We start from the raw sequence: 18,025 nt of genomic DNA on the forward strand, positions 1-18,025 counted from the left end.
ATGAAAAGAAAAAGAAGATCAAGTGTTACAATTGCAACCAGCTTGGACATTATGCCTCAGAGTGTTCAAAAGAGAAAAAGAAGGACCAAGTCAACTTTTCAGAAGCAACTAACAATGAGAGTAATGAACCTACTCTTTTGTTAGTACACAATGAAGCTGGTGGTCAAGGTGATGTTTGGTACCTTGACTCTGGTGCAAGTAACCATATGTGTGGAAGAAGAGAATTCTTTGTTGAACTCAACGAAGAAGTTCGTGGAGATGTGAGCCTTGGAGATTCTTCAAAGCTATCTGTTGAAGGAAAGGGAAGAATAAAAATCTTCCAGAAAAATGGCAAAGAAGAATACATCTCTGATGTTTACTATATTCCAAGTATGAAAAGCAATATTCTCAGCATTGGACAATTACTCCAAAAGGGGTACGTTGTTCTCATGGAAAATAATTCTCTCTTCCTCAAAGATGCAAGTGGAAGATTAATTGCAAAAGTTCCAATGACGAAGAATCGCATGTTCCCGTTGAACCTAAATACCAAGAAGGAAAAATGCTTCCTTGGTCTCATGGAGAAAGAGTCATGGAAGTGGCATTTCCGATTTGGCCATCTTCACTTCAATGGCCTAAAGCTTTTGTCAACGGGAGGAATGGTGCATGGTCTACCACTAATTGAGGCACCGAACCATGTTTGTGAAAGGTGTGTACTAGGAAAGCAATCAAGAACTTCTTTTCCTAGAGGCACGGCATGGAGAGCAAAGGAGCCACTACAATTGGTACACACGGATATTTGTGGACCATTGGAGCCTATTTCATTTGGAGGTAATAAGTATTTTATTACTTTCATAGATGACTTCAGTAGAAAGGTGTGGGTTTACTTTCTTAAAGAAAAATCTTCAGCCTTTACTGTATTCAAGAATTTTAAGGCTCGCACTGAAGTAGAAAGTAAGTGTAAATTGGTGACTCTTAGATCTGATCGAGGGGGTGAGTACACTTCAAATGCATTTCAAGAATTTTGCAGAGAACAGGGGATAAAGCATCAGTTGACGGCTGCCTATACCCCACAGCAAAATGGGATAGCTGAACGAAAAAATCGCACTATCCTTGAAATGACGAGGTCCATGCTAAAAGAGAAAAGTTTGCCGAAGCAATTCTGGGCAGAAGCTGTTCAATGTTCAGTATATTTGCTGAATAGATGTCCAACCAAGAGTGTCAAGAACAAGACACCTCAAGAGGCTTGGAGTGGCTACAAACCCAATGTTGCACATCTACGTATTTTTGGATGTGTTGCATATGCTCAAGTACCTGAAGCCAAAAGGAGGAAGCTTGATGATCGTGGAGAAAAATGTATCTTTGTAGGATATAGTGAGGAGTCAAAAGCCTACAAACTCTACAATCCATTAACAAATAAGTTGGTGATCAGTAGAGATGTTATATTCAATGAAGAAGAAACATGGAATTATAACAGCAAAGAGAACACGGAAATTCTGGTGGCGGATGAACCTGGGCAACTCCCAGAAGTTGCAACACCAATCACTCACCAAGCTCCACCAAGCCCTTTACAGTCCACCGAACACACACCGACCCCACTGAGTGCTCGACAGAACTCTGAGCTCTCAGCAACTCCACCAAGTCTTCCCTCCTCAACTCATAGATCTGCTACATCATCTAGTCGCAGCAGCAGCAACTCTCTGACTCCCATCAAAATGAGAGATCTCACAGACATCTATGAGCATGAAGAAGGTAATACAAACTTGTTTTGTTTGTATGCAGATCATGAGCCATTATCGTTTCAGGAAGCTGTACAAGAAGATTGTTGGAAATCAGCAATGGAAGAAGAAATCCATGCAATTCAGAAGAATGATACATGGAAGCTAACAAATTTGCCACCACAACAGAAGGCTATTGGTGTCAAATGGGTGTACAAGATCAAGCGCACTGCAGATGGTAGTATTAATCGGTACAAGGCAAGGCTTGTAGCTAAAGGCTACAAACAAAAATATGGAATAGACTATGAAGAAGTCTTTGCACCTGTTGCTCGACTTGATACCGTGAGGTTGTTGATCTCACTTGCAGCACATCACAATTGGAAGATTTACCAACTTGATGTCAAGTCAGCTTTTCTCAATGGTGTTCTTGATGAGGAAGTTTATGTTGAACAACCTGAGGGATTCAAAATAAAAGGTGAAGAACAGATGGTGTATCGTTTGAAGAAGGCCTTGTACGGTCTAAAGCAAGCCCCAAGAGCTTGGAATTCACGTATCGATAGTTATCTTCAAGAAAATGGATTTGTTCAATGTCCATATGAACATTCTGTTTACATGAAGAATGGTGGTGAAGGTGAATTTCTTATCCTTTGCCTTTATGTGGATGATCTAATTTTTACTGGTGGTAGTGAAAGTATGTTTGCTGAGTTCAAACAGTCCATGTTCAAGGAGTTCGAGATGACAGACAATGGATTAATGTCCTTTTTTCTTGGGATAGAAGTCAAGCAAGAAAATGGTGGAATATTCATCTCTCAGAAAAAATACATGAGAGAAATCTTGGAGAAATTCCAGATGAACAGTTGTAATTCTGTCAACACTCCAGTTGCTACAGGTCTCAAGTTAACAAAAGAGGGAGAAGGGAAAATTGTTAACTCCACTTTATACAAAAGTCTAGTTGGAAGCTTGAGGTACTTAACAATGACGAGACCTGACATTGTTTATGGAGTTGGACTTGTAAGTCGTTACATGGAGACACCAAGAGAATCTCACTGGTTAGCTGCTAAAAGAATACTAAGGTATATTAAAGGTTCTCTTAATTTTGGCCTTTTTTATGCTTATGGAGAAGATGCAAATCTAGTTGGCTACTCAGATAGTGACTGGGGAGGTGATCGAGATGGAGGAAAAAGCACTACAGGGTATGTGTTTTATCTTGGTTCAACAGCTTTCTCTTGGACATCCAAGAAGCAGGCAATTGTAGCTTTGTCATCATGTGAAGCCGAGTACGTGGCACTTTCTTCAACTGTATGCGAGGGCATTTGGTTGAGAAATTTGTTGAAGTCTTTGAATCACTCACAAGAAGAATCTACTGTGATTCATGTGGACAACATGTCTGCAATCAAGCTTGCAAAGAATCCAATACAGCATGGAAGGAGCAAGCATATTAATATAAGATTCCATTTTCTGAGAGAGCACGTGAAGAAGAAGACAATTGTACTTGAATATTGTCACACCATGGAGCAGGTGGCAGATATCTTCACGAAACCACTTCCATTTGATTCCTTCAGAGAGCTACGTGGAATGCTTGGGATGAAGGACTCTTGATTTGAGGAGGTGAATGTTGGAATAAACAAATCAAGTGCCCATGCACTGTGATAGTGTCAGAGTAAATAAACCAAAGTGCTTTTGGCACAATGATAGTGAGCAGCCCTTTTTCGTATTTTATTTTGGTTGCTTTCTATAGTGTTTTTAATTTAATGATTGTGTGTGGGTCTTGCTGGACCACAATGTTTGTTTGTAAACTCTATAAAGAGAGTTGTCAGTGTGTTGTTTTTAAAAAAAGAGTATGATAAGGAATTATAGAGAGAATAACAATCATTCTCCCAGCACGCTTTCTTTTATTATTGTCTTTGAGTGTGCGTGAGTGTGATATAGTTTGTAAACTAATCACCCAGTCAAAGAAGTTTGGTATCACGTGTCTGTTTACCAACAAAGAATTCATTGAGTACATCTTGGATGGAATCGGACATGAATATAAAGAGTTCATTACATCACTTCATCTCAGGCCCAAACTTACCTTTGATGAATTTTTTGATCTGGTTGTACAGGAAGAACAACTATTTAAACGGATGAACTCCATGTCTCTCTCAACCGGTGTCGCTCTGTCCACCGATCGTGTTTCAACCGATGACAATCACAATCAAGGTCCTAGATCACAAGGACACAAGAGTTCAGGAAGGGGGCGTGGGCGAGGCTGGAATTGGAACCGAGGTAGCAGCGGCTGGAATCACAGTCGTGACAATCAGAACCGAGGCTGGCAGTCCAGCCATGACCATGGTAGCTGAGAGGGAGCACAACCATTTCGTGACACTTCCCAACGATCCATGGGTTGGAACCCAAATTATGAAAGCAGACAAAATTTTGGACAAAATAGCCGGGCCAACTACACTCACAGCCTACCTAGTTTCACTCATCATAATGAGCAACCTCAATTCATCACACGTGGTCCATTATCTGATGGCAAACCACCTCTCTTGCCGACACCCATACCTGGCTTTGATGTTATTTGTCAGTTTTGTAATAAACAAGGAATTATGCATATACAGCAGAAGCCACAAAAGCCAATCCCGATGATAATACAAGTTGGTGTCTGGATTCAGGGGCTACTCACCACATGACAGGAAATGTCTCTGCCCTTCCGTATGCACAGCCATATACAGGTACAGACACGATTATTGTTGGTAATGGAAATCATTTGGCTATCACACATGTTGGAAAAACTGGTCTACCCACTACACATACATGTTTAGCACTCAATGAAGTATTATGTGTTCCTGCTATAAGGAAAAATCGTATTAGCATTTGTCGATTTTGTCGGGATAATGATTGTTTCTTTGAAATGAATGCTAGTGGTTTTCGTGTCAAGGACAACAAGATGGGGAAGGTACTTCTTACTGGCAATAGTTCCGGTGGATTATATCATCTCAATGCAGCACCAAATGTTACCAATAAAATCGTGTTCTACGAGGAAAGGACGACACAAGATGTGTGGCATGCTCGCCTTGGACATCCCTCTCACCCAATTTTTCACTGTTGCTAATAATAAAGTTTGTCATGTTTGCCCTATGGGAAAGTCTTGTAAGCTTCCTTTTCAATACAGAAGTCCACATGCCTTGCATCCGTTTCATTTGTTACATCTTGACTTGTGGGCCAGCACCAATTGCCTCAAATTTTGGTTATCGATATTACTTATCCATTGTCGATGATCACACTCGATTTGTATGGTTCTATCCACTTGTGAAGAAATCTGATTGCTTTGCCAAGTTTGTCACATTTAAACGAATGATTGAAAATCGGTTCAACTGCAAGATAAAGGGATTACAAATAGACGGCGGTGGAGAATTCACAAGTCGAGTATTCATGAATTTTTTAAGTGATCATGGGATAACTCATCAAATTTCATGCCCCTACACACCCCAACAAAACGGTGTTGTAGAAAGAAAGCATAGGCATATTGTAGAAATGGTGTTATGCTTGATGGCTCAGTCTTATCTTCCAACAAGTTTTTGGTTAGAAGCTTTCTCAATGGCAGTTTTTCTCATCAATAGATTGCCCTCCTCTACACTTGGACACATGTCACCCTATGAGAAGCTTCTTCAACATCCGCCTGATTATCGATTTCTTAAAAGTTTTGGGTGTGTCTGTTTCCCTCATATGGTTCCTTACAACACCAACAAATTATCATTTAAATCAATTAAATGTTTATTTATTGTATATGATGATCACTACAAAGGTTATTGTTGTTTAGATGTGATTTCAAGTCGGGTCTATATTTCACGCCATGTGACCTTCGATGAGACCAATTTTCCATACCAGGACCAGCACAATCCACGGCCCAACTCCATTGGATCTACCAAGCCTACATGCACCAAGGCTGCTGCCAACCACCAAGGTGTTGAGCCCAATCCATCCAACACACCTAGTTATATGGATGAGTCCAGACATACTTCTACATCTAAAGGACCTGCTCCCATTCGGCCCACTGTTTTAGACCAGTCCACTGGCTCACCACTTCACCCGATACCTATGCAATCTCTTGATGCCTCTCCCACACCAAACACTACAGACAGCCCATCACCACCACCTAATAGATACAAAAGTGTTAATAAACTTGTCTATGGATCCACTAACCACCCATTACCTCATGCCCTCACTGCAAGCATTGCTTCCCCACACACCTTTGAACCAACGAATTATACCCAAGCAGCCAAATACCCGCAATGGCAATCTGCCATGCAAGATGAGTATGATGCTCTTATTCGCAACCACACTTGGTCTCTTATTCCCGCTACACAATCCATGAATCTTGTGGGTTGTAAGTGGGTGTTCAAAATTAAACGGAAAGCTGATGGTTCCATAGAACGACATAAGGCCCGACTTGTTGCTAAGGAAAGGACAGCCATTGTCTAGCCATGATTCAAAAGACGTCATGACCATGATTCTGGGAAGTCAATTGCCCAATTATCACGACATCATAGCTGATTCCTTCTCATTGATTTGCTGTTATTTACATACCACTTATGGACCTTTATTTTAGCCTATCATAAATTACTTACTGTAAATATCCTTGTACTTCTCTCTCTCAATACATAGAACCCTCATCGAGTCATTCTCATCTTTCTTGCCTATTACTTGTTACTTCTCTCTCACCTCAAACCTCCTTTTCTACACATTAGGATGCTTTATTTCTTGGTTTGAATGCACGAAAGTTCTTGGTCAAATCTCCTTCACTTTTAATCTCTATCTTTTAATAAAGATAATATAGGATTTGTATAGAAAAGTTTCGTTGAGAAGGGGAGTAGAATGCAATCAAAGATTTTTTTTGTCATACTGTATAATGTATCAATGAGATGAACAGCTCGCCGCCCTAGACGCAAATCGATGGCCTCAAACAAATCTTCAACATCGAACGCAGATCTGCCATTGTTAACCCCCAACCAACCCAACCAGGCTGGTTAGAAATAGACGACCTCAATCTGCGAACTAAACAGTCGCATAAATGGGAAGTGGGATTTTTTCCACTTTTGTAGATATTAATCAAGATAAGAAATGGCTTCCTACTTGGGTACCGATGTTACTACATCAGGGTGTTTGTATCCTCCTGATAAGAAATAGTATACTTCACCGTATAACTATAAGGCTAACAAGGTATCCCACCTATTTTCTCTTCCTGTGACAGTTTCCCTTTCCTAAAGTTTGGCTGGTTTGGTTTTGTTGTAAGTACAGACTTGTTTTTCTGGGTTGGCTTTATCAGAGTCTGCATCTCATCTCCCACCCTTGTTTCCCCTCAAATGTTCATGTTTAATCATGCCCTTTAGGTGCAGACCTTTAAACTGGTGAGCTTTTAGGCTTTTGTGAGCCATCAGGCTTCTTTGTGAACTCTTTCTTAAGGTTTTTTGGTGAGTTGCTGTGTTTCTCCAGTCATGGAGATCCAAGATGATGACTGGGATGATCTTCTCCTAGACGAAATGTCTGATCATTTTGATAGAAGCTGTGATGTAGAGGAGAGAATCAAAAACCAAATCTCCCTTGTTGGTCTTTTGGTGGCAGATCACGAACCTCTACAGTCGGTGGTCAAAGATGTGCTGCGTGCTCTTTGGAGTAATATGGGTACTATCAAAGTCTTGTGGGCAAAGGAGAATGTGTACTCCATCAGTGTTGGGGACGAAGTGGTGGCAAGAAGATTGATGGACGGTAGCCCATGGTTCATTAAGGGTTTCACCTTCACTATCAAATCTTGGCCCCTATATCACTCGCTTGATGATATTATTCCAGATAGGGCAATATTTTGGGTGCAGGCTCATGGCCTCCCTAGAAATATGTGCTCTCATGGAAGTGCAAGGAAGCTACGGGCGAGGATTGGCTCTGTTATGGAAATTGAGGATGTTGAAGAAGTGGGTTTCAGAGGCTTCCTTAGAATGCGAATTGATCTTGATGCATCCAAACCCCTCCCCTCGGGTTTTTCCATACCTTGTCAAGTCACGGGCCGAAGAAAAATCCGTCTTCGCTACGAAGGTGTAAAGGAGTTTTGTATGAGGTGTGGTAGGCTAGGCCATTCAATTGGATGTATGTTGGTACTAAACCCCAGGTTGGAATCTGATGGCTGGAAATATGACGAAGGCATGCGTGACACAACGATCTCTAAACGATCCACCTTCCTCTTCCAACCAAGGGTGAAGAAGCCTGTAATTGGAGGTGTGGATCATAGCCACTGGCAACACCGGCTGGAAAAGGAAGACGGTGGGATCTATGGTTTCTCCGGGGAGTTGGGCGATCGTCAGAACCAAGGGTTGAGCGTGACCAACAGGAAAGCTAATGCGACAAGTGCCTCCACTGACTTTCTTCAGATTGTAGGTTCTGTACAAACTGTTGTGCCTCAGGCCCTTGTTTTGTCCCATGCTTCACCTGCGGCTCTTCTGCTGATATCGCTGCCACGTCTCAGAATCATGTGACAGCCCTAAAATATGTCAGTATATCGGACCCTGAGAGCGTGGGCACCCATTTCAGAAATGGCTCCCTAAGATGGGAGCTTCTATAGTGAGGGGAAAGTTATAAGGGGTTTTTTTTTAGGGGTATGTTAGAGCCATTGGATTTCATCCAACGGTGAGTTTTTAAAAGAGGGTGCATGTAGAACCGGGTTGAAATCTGACCCGTTGGAAACCCAACTTCAGTTGAAGATATTTCCCTCTCTGAAAAATTCAAGAACACAATCCTCTGTTTTTGAATGTAACGCAAACCCAGAATTAGAAAGATCCAAAGCTCCCAAACCCTATAGTTGCTCCATTGTCATCAGCTCCTTGGGAGGCCTGCGATCTATGGCATCCTCGGTATGACGATTAATGGCTCTTATCTAGCTATTGCCCTGTTTTGATTCTATGGCTGAAGTGAAAATCCCTTCTCTTTTTCGTTCAGCACACGAGATTCCAGATGAAAGCAAAGTAGCATATCTGGTTCTGTAGCTAGACGCCGCAGTAGCATTTGTTCCTCGATTGTGGTAGAGATGGAGTCTCCACTACCAAAGAGTCTTCTCTAATGTCCACCACATTCTCTTAAGCTGATTGACTTCGGAGCTCCCGCTTGAGTTTGAGAGGTAAGTTTACTGTTGCTGGATTGATTTTATTGGGTTTGGTTTGTTTTTTGTGAGGGTGAGAAATTCGTCATTTGTGGCATCAATAATGCGTCATTTCTGTGGTCAATAATGTGTTATTCTGCCGTCAATAATGCGTCAGTTTTCTGTCAATAATGCGTCATTTCCTTATGAATATTCAATATATTTAGTTGATTGTTTTTGGTGGGGGTGGGAAATTATAAAATGTAGGTAAAAGATCCTAAACTTAGGCTTAATGGCATTAGGAGTAAGCATTTGGAGAGGATATTGGGAGAAGTTCTGTAATTGCTGGTTTGAATTACATTTGTGTTCTTAGTTGAACATGTTGGTTCTAATGTTATTTTTTCCAGATTATTGCACAAGAGATGACGTAACTATTATTAAATTTTGTGTAATAATGGCTCTTACAAACAAGCTAGGCTATGCGTCTTTTTTGTGTCAATTTGGGCAATGTTTTGTGTAAGTGGAATGCATTGATATGTTGTAATGCAGTAATGATTGATTAATGAATTAATATTTGCTATGCAGTGATATAGAAGTAGTTCAAAAATATATGTGGGTAAAATGTCTGGGGGCTCAGAGAGTGATGATTGTGTAACAGCTAATGGGATGGTTTACATTCCTGAAGTAAGAAATGAGGAAACACCAGCGGTTGGGATGAAGTTCGACTCGCTTGACCTTGCTTATAATTTCTATAACAGATATGCATTCTTGGCTGGCTTTGGTATTCGACTTCATTCCAGCTTTCGGGGGACATATAAGAAAGAGATTCTGAGGAAAGAATTTGTTTGTTGCAAACAAGGTGCATACAGGAAAGATGAAACTCAGGAGAGAAAAAGACAGCGGGGAATAAGTAGATGCAATTGCAAAGCTAAGATTGTGGTTGTGAAGACAAATGGGAGCAAGAAGTATGCCATCTCTCTTTTTGCAGAGGGACACAATCATAAGATGACAGCCTCAGAAAGAGTGCATTTATTGAGATCACACCGTCGTATTTCGGATTCTACAAAAGTACTTACAAAACAGTTGGGTTCGGTTAATATCCCCATTCATCAGAAGGTAAGTATTTTCGAGGTGCAATCCGGAGGAATGGATAAAATCGGTTTTATCAAAAAGGATATTTACAATCTTGAATGTAGTGTGAATGGGAAGCTGAGGAACCACGATGTTGAACTAGTGACCGAGTATTTTATGGCTGAACAGAAAAAAAATGAGGCTTTTTATTTCAAGATTGAGGGAGATGGCGAAGACAGGTTTAGTCGATGTTTTTGGGCAGATGCAACTTCTAGACGGGCATACCGGTTGTATGGAGATGTTGTTGTATTCGATACCACATTCAACACGAATCGATACGACTTGACATTTGCACCAATATTGGGAGTTAATAACCATGGTCAGACAATTGTCTTAGCATGCACATTTTTTAGCAAGGAAACGACTGAGTCGTTTATTTGGATGTTTGAGGAGTTTAAGAAAGCCATGCAAGGTGGCGAACCTAAAACGATCATTACAGATCAAGATGCGGCCATCACCAGAGCGATTTCAATAGCCTTCCCGACTACATTTCATCGGCTTTGCATATGGCACATCACATCAAAGTTCCATGTTAAGTTACCACATTCTGCTTATAAGGAGTATTGGCGTGAATTTCAGAAAGCCATATGGGATACTGACAATAAGGATGAGTTTGATGCAAAGTGGAATATTGTGGTTACAAAGGCTGGTTTGACTGACCATCAATGGCTAAGTTCAATGTTTGATTTAAGGGAATCTTGGGTTCCAGCCTACGCACGAGACTTTTTTGCCGCTGGAATGTCAAGCAGCCAAAGAGCGGAAGGTTCTCATGCTTTCTTCAAGCAATACATATCAAGGAGAAATTCGTTGATGGATTTCATAATACGATTTGAGAGGGCACTTTCCCATCAACGTCAAAAAGAGTTAGCTGCTGATCACGTAGATGCATTTGAAGTGGCTCAATGTATTCTACCAATGCCAATGAACAAACAAATGGCTACCTTGTACACAAGGGCAATGTTTCAAAAGTTTGAGAAAGAACTAATACAAAGTACAGCATGTTTCCTAGAGCTCAAAACAGAGGATGCTTCAAAAGTTGTCTTTAATGTGAGCGAAAGGAAAAATTGGCAAACAAGAGTGGCAGAAGTCGTATATGTCAAAGATTCTGACCACGCATCGTGTAGCTGCAAAAAATTTGAATTTGTTGGGATTATTTGCAAGCACATCCTAGCATTGTTCAGAAGGGACCAGATTGAATATATGCCCGATAAATATATTTTGAAAAGGTGGAAGAAAACTGCGAAAGCTGGATTGGTGTCAGATGCAAATGGCAACGAAATTAAAGACTCTGCAGATCCTGGTCTTTTAATAAAGCGGAGTACAATGTCCCGACTTGCTTCAGATGTGGTTGAGGATGCATTAATGTGTGAAGAAGGATGTGAGCTAGTGTCAGAGACTCTAAAAAGTTTGCGGGTGAAGTTGAAGTTGTTGAAGGATGGACCAAGTAATAACGAAGTTGGAGGGTCTAGCTCTCAAACACAATATATGAAAGACCCTAAGAGAGTAAGGTGCAAAGGAAGGTGGAAACAAGTAACGGGAGCAAAGGAAAAGCCAATGAAGCGAGGGATTCGACACTGTCGGGAGTGTGGAGACATTGGTCATGATAGAAGACAATGCCCAAGAAATTTGAACACACCGTAAGATGTTAAAACTATTTATAATAACACCTAAAATTTGAATAGTTAAATTTTTTATGTGCTTGTGTTTGGTGTTTATGCAGGACATCACCGTCAAACAATGAGGAATCAACTCCAATAGATCTCAGTGACCCATTATTCGACGAATTTTACAGGATGCACGGACCTACCGAATGATTTATGTTTGTATTATACGGAGGCCGGTTGTTATGAAGGCTAATGATCAGGTTAAGTTTTCTATATGCAGTTTTATTTTATTTGTTTGTTCATGTCCACTGCTAATTGAAATGGAAATTTGGTTGGTTTACTTCTTGCATGAAATTTGGACACATGTTAATTTTACATGTCTTCTCCCTATTTGGAAATTTTCATAGACATTTGATAAAGTATCAAATTTTGAGTTTTGTGAAGAAGCAATGACTTTTACCATGTACAATGGGTAGTTTATGCTGAATTATGAACGAGTGACACAGATTCATTGATTATATCACAGGGTAATGTAGCATTTCCAGCAGGGAGCTGTTGTTTCCATCAGCAGTAATGATTTCCAGCACGAATCATTTCTAGCAACACTAATCATTTACAGCAGCAACCAATTTTTCCTAATGTTATGTTCTAGTGCTTGACTGGTTATTAAGATCTGACCTTGACTATGAAGCAATATTGGTGCACGATTTTGTAAACATTCGTACCTGAAGGATACTTGAAATTTGCACTATGTTGGAACACAATGATTAGAAATCAGCGTTTAAAATACAAACTACAATACAACATCTTCTATGCATGATAAGTACATTGCAGCTAATCACATTTCGAATGCTTGGAGAATATTAAAGTGTACACCAACATTTCAACTACTCGTAATTTCGCACACACAAGAAAATTACATTGCAAAACATTTTATGTGCTCCCTCTTAGCAATATCACGATCACCCCAACCAACTGAACAATGGTAGCCATATTCACTCGGTCGTATGGGTCAGCTTTTTCTGAGCAGCTTGCACGTGCTTATGGTCACTCGTGTCCCCACTCATATAGACGAAATAAATATTCAGCAATATTTGTAATATTTTGTTATATAAATAACCCATAAATCATTCACCAAAGAATGTATAGCACATTGGCATGTAAAGTGAATAAGGAGAGTGTTACTTATGACTGACGTGTCAATTTTTTCAAAAAAGTACGCCATCTGTTTAATGTGAAGGGACATGATAATGCGACTTTACTGATTCCCAACGCGTGGTGATATTGACAACTTATTGAATAATATTTCAATTTTTGCAAAATACAATTTTAGACACAAGGAATTGCAATACATAGTCCCAATAATTATATATGAAGCAAATGAAAGTAATACTTGTGTTATTATAAATTAGATAATGAACATTAAGGAAATATACTTCTAATTTGTCCCAGTTATATGTTGTTGTTTGTACTGTTTCATGTCACACTTTTTCTATCTTTCTTTATATTATATGTTTAGGGAATCCCTCAAAGCAACATATACTGTGAAAAATAAAATATTGTGTGAAGTTCTAATCACTCATATAGACTAGGACAAATATTCAGTACTATTTCAAAATTGCTTGACTGGTGTCAGGCCATCGAACGATGTGATTTGACATGATAGAGATATTTACTACGAACCCAAGACGGAGCCATATTGACAACTTATTGAATAGCGTTGACGTGTTCAAAGATCTAGATGCACGCACCCATGATGGCTTTAGAGCATTGTCCAATTATTATATATGTGGATTATTATAACAAAACAGATACGTTTACACCCTTTTATATGAAAGGAAACTAATTATTGTATTATTAAAACTTAGATAATTAATATTAGGGAAATATACTTGTGATGTTGGTTGTTGCAAAATATATAGCTAGGGTTAAGAGGAAAGTGAGTTATCTAAAAGCATTCAAATTTTTTCTTTATGAAATTGATGATTTCTAGCTTCCCCTAGTTGTATAACGTCACAAGGAGGCCGGAGTAATTTTCGGGGCATTTTTCCAATTTTCCTACTATTTATTTAACTTTTTTCAAGATTTTTGCACTAAAAAAAGCCAAAATAATCGCAAGATGACAACTGGCGCGATCTGAGCGCATCACCTTTCACCACTTGCACAAGTGTACGTCAATACACATGGCCACATCCTTGGTTTTTACCCTAAATTCTTATTTTATTGTTTTTTCTTATGAAATTCATAACTAAATACACAAAAATGATAAAAATGTTCCGAAAATTGATACGAACTCATTGACACTTCATCTTCCTTACTGAATTCCCCGTTTCATGGTTATTCATTTTAAAAGACAATTTCGAGCATTCACGGGAGATGCTTGTTGATGTAAGTTATCTAGGTTAAAGTTAACAACATATATAGCTAGGGTTAAGAGGAAAGTGAGTTATCTAAAGGCATTCAAATTTTTTCTTTATGAAATTGATGATTTCTAGCTTCCCCCAGTTGTATAACGTCACAAGGAGGCCGGAGTAATTTTCGGGGCATTTTTCCAATTTTCCTACAATTTATTTAACTTTTTTCAAGATTTTTGCACTAAAAAAAGCCAAAATAATCGCAAGATGACACCTGGCGCGATCTGAGCGCATCACCTTTCACCACTTGCACAAGTGTACGTCAATACACATGGCCACATCCTTGGTTTTTACCCTAAATTCTTATTTTATTGTTTTTTCTTATGAAATTCATAACTAAATACACAAAAATGATAAAAATGTTCCGAAAATTGATACGAACTCATTGACACTTCATCTTCCTTACTGAATTCCCCGTTTCATGGTTATTCATTTTAAAAGACAATTTCGAGCATTCACGGGAGATGCTTGTTGATGTAGGTTATCTAGGTTAAAGTTAACAACATATATAGCTAGGGTTAAGAGGAAAGTGAGTTATCTAAAGGCATTCAAATTTTTTCTTTATGAAATTGATGATTTCTAGCTTCCCCCAGTTGTATAACGTCACAAGGAGGCCGGAGTAATTTTCGGGGCATTTTTCCAATTTTCCTACAATTTATTTAACTTTTTTCAAGATTTTTGCACTGAAAAAAGCCAAAATAATCGCAAGATGACACCTGGCGCGATCTGAGCGCATCACCTTTCACCACTTGCACAAGTGTACGTCAATACACATGGCCACATCCTTGGTTTTTACCCTAAATTCTTATTTTATTGTTTTTTCTTATGAAATTCATAACTAAATACACAAAAATGATAAAAATGTTCCGAAAATTGATACGAACTCATTGACACTTCATCTTCCTTACTGAATTCCCCGTTTCATGGTTACGCTATATTAGTATTTTATTATTATTTACCCTACATTATTATTATATTACTTTTTAGCCTGTACATTTGTTAATTATATTTACTCGAAATTATTATTTTTATTGTTATTTTGAGTGAGAATAGACCATTTCTGGTGTTAATCAGTTTCTCTCTTCTTCAATTTGTTAATTTTTTTTTCCTTTATTAGGGTGAAGGGATGTTTTGAAAAATAAAAAGAACAAATTACATTCCAAGTATTGTATAACATCATAAAAAAGTCCATGAATAACCCATTATTTGTATAGCTTAATTTATTGCATCCAAACATTTCATTCATTCATACAAAATTGACGAATTACTGACGACTGACATAATGGTCCCATAAGATAGTTTTACATTGCAAAGCATATTATTTGGTCCCTGTTAGCAATACCACGATGACCCCAACCAATTGAACAGCCGTAGCCGCAATTAGTCAGTCGTATTGGTCGGCTTCTTCCGAGCAGCTTTGACATGCTTATGCTCACTCATGTCACCACCATCGTCTAGTATCTCTCTCACAGCATCAGGGGATACATAGTCCCAATTATAACTTGTATGAGTAGTTGCCGCAAATGCTCGGAAATTTTCGAATCCTTCGTTGAATGCCATCTCCAGTTCACTATGGTGCTCTTCGCATCGCATATGGTTCTTCAAACAACCTTTAATTTCATCATTCATTACTGTATCCAACTCCTCTGCTTTCAACTTCCTTGTATGACTCAACTTCAAGTACTTGTTCTTTTGGGAGAACGCTTTGTTAACTTTAATGTTAAGATCAGCCAGAATGGCCTCGTCTTCAACACATTTCTCGTGCCACGAATTGATCAGTCTGGAATTATAATCTAGCTTGCTACTGACTGCATGTATTGCCTCTAATGGATCATCGGAGTCCCCCTCACTCCCAAATGATGTTGAAAATGGAAGGGGTCGGCGAGTACAACGTGGAAATGGAGCCTGCAACTCCAATTTTTCATATTCGACTGTGTTGTTGGCGCCTGAAGAGGATGACATGCTTGAATAATCCTATTTGTTTTTAGAGGATGAGGATTGCATATGCAATTTCGTTTGAGGAAGGGGACATAGCTTTATAGACCAACATACTAAAGCTTGCGTGTAGTCAACATATGTACTTTATTCCAATTTTTAAAAAGAGGTGTCAGGTTTTGCTTTTCAAGCATGTCAACCTCATTACACCACTGTCAGTGGTTGAAAGAAACTCAATGGAAGTGACATCTAGTTAGTGAACCCAACCACAGTGGTTAGGATTAAACTTAGATTGTATCAGACAAAAAATTAATTTATACATTGTCAACCAAATATTTTTTGGCGGGAACCTTTTTATTGGTATTACTATCACATCCTTCATAGAAACTCTCCCTCCACGAAAAACTGACTCCTCCACCGAATCTCTCTCCATCGACTGAAACTCTCTCCCTCCATAGAATGGATTTACTAACCAAGTTTGATGTCAGCATAATAAACACCCCTCCAAACAAAGACCGCCTTCGACACGCAAGTGAGTCACCAGACAAGCAGTGTCACATTCCTAGACAGAATGACCATTTTGTTGGAAGTTTTGAGTCTGAAAGGGTTCTTGGATTCTGGAAGGAGAGGCATCTTCAACTTGGTGATGAAATCCAAAGGGCAAGGGCACGTTTGGAATTTGTTGAAGGCCAAATTGAAGATGACAAAAGGCAGGCCAATCTGGATAGGGCGAAGTTGCAGCGCATGAAGCGTAGACACAAACGACTTCGGAGTGTAGCTGTTCAAAAATACAAGAACTCATCTAATGCAGTGGAGTCAAAGAAGCGTGTGATGCAAGCTGGATTCGACTACTTCCGGTCCTATGCAAAACTCGTCGTACCCGGGTTTGATTGGTCATCTATTACCTTTTCCGACGTTAACAAATATACTCACCAAGGGAAGTAACCATTTTGGTTATCGTGTTTGAGCATAGGCAAATCAGTGGAATTGGAATTTTCGTTCAACTCTGCTTCAAACCTATTTTGATGCTTACTATTATGGAAGATTTCAACCTTCATATTTTGATGTCTTTAATGATGAGAACACGTGATGCAACGTGGCCATCTACTTCAGTCATATGTTGCTGCCATGTCCATTTTTGTGTGATCACGTATCAGATTTGGACATGGTTGCATCATATGCAATGTTGCCTTTATTTATTATATGTTAGGGCAAGGTTTATGGAAAAGCATTTGTGAGTGCGTTTGTGACAAGGTTATGTTATTGTTTTTTTGTACTGGTTCATCTCCTACTATTGTTTTCTTCCTTTATATTATATGTTTGTGGAATCCCTCAAAGTTAACATATACTGTGAAAAAAGTGCAGAGTGAATATATAATCACTTATATAGACTAGGACAAATATTCACTAATATTTTTAAATTGCTTGAGTGGTGTGAGGTTTTTCAAAAAAGTATGGCATTATTTTATGTGATTGGACATGATGGATATTTTGTACTGATTCCCGATGGACTACTTATTGAATACATGTGACGGTTCATAACTCTAGACGCAGTTGCATATGGACTACTTATTGAATACCTCTGACGTGTTCAAAGCTCTAGGCGCAGTTGCAATGATGGCTTCAAAGCAGTGTGCAATTATTATATATGTACATTATTATAACAAAACAAAAACAGATTATGTTACATCCTTATATTTGAAAGGAAACTATTTCTTGTCTTATTACAAATTATATAACGAATATTAAGGAAATATACTTGTTAAAGTGAACAAACATATATACTTAGGGTTAAGAGGAAAGTCAGTTCTCTGAAACAATTTGGATTTTTTCATTGCGAAATGGATGCTTTATAGGTTCCTCTAGTTTTATAACGTCACAAGGAGGCCGGAGTAATTTTCGGGGCATTTTTACGATTTTCCGACTATTTATTACAATTTGTTCAAGTTGTTTGCACTAAAAAACCCCAAATAATCGCAAGTTGACACATGGCGCGATCTCAGTGCATACCTTTCACCACTTGCACAAGTGTACGTCAGTTGCAACCAAACATTCTTGCTTTTTACCCTAAATTCTTATTTTATTGTTTTGCCTTACAAAATTCATAACTAAAAACACAAAAATGATAAAAAAAAAAAACAC

The 18,025-nt window shown here is 38.9% G+C and overlaps 1 protein-coding gene across 1 annotated transcript; it reads left to right on the forward strand.

Moving 5' to 3' along the window:
* The first annotated feature begins 9,523 nt into the window (after window positions 1–9,523).
* On the forward strand, window positions 9,524–11,762 carry LOC110774345 (protein FAR1-RELATED SEQUENCE 5-like). The gene is made up of 2 exons (XM_088253126.1): window positions 9,524–11,567; window positions 11,651–11,762. Exons 1-2 carry the CDS (start codon window positions 9,805–9,807, stop codon window positions 11,742–11,744), a joined length of 1,857 nt encoding a protein of 618 aa, XP_088109252.1. The 5' UTR covers window positions 9,524–9,804; the 3' UTR covers window positions 11,745–11,762.
* Window positions 11,763–18,025: the final 6,263 nt, after the last annotated feature.

The sequence above is a fragment of the Prunus avium genome, chromosome 5, assembly GCF_965620075.1.
Source record: "Prunus avium chromosome 5, drPruAviu1.hap1.1, whole genome shotgun sequence".
NCBI lineage: Eukaryota > Viridiplantae > Streptophyta > Magnoliopsida > Rosales > Rosaceae > Prunus > Prunus avium.

Coding starts and splice junctions, on each gene's coding strand:
- LOC110774345 (XM_088253126.1), top strand. CDS start 9,805: ATGACAGCCTCAGAAAGAGTGCATTTATTGAGATCACACCGTCGTATT. Junction 11,568..11,650: donor CCAAGAAATTTGAACACACC/GTAAGATGTTAA, acceptor GTGTTTATGCAG/GACATCACCGTCAAACAATG.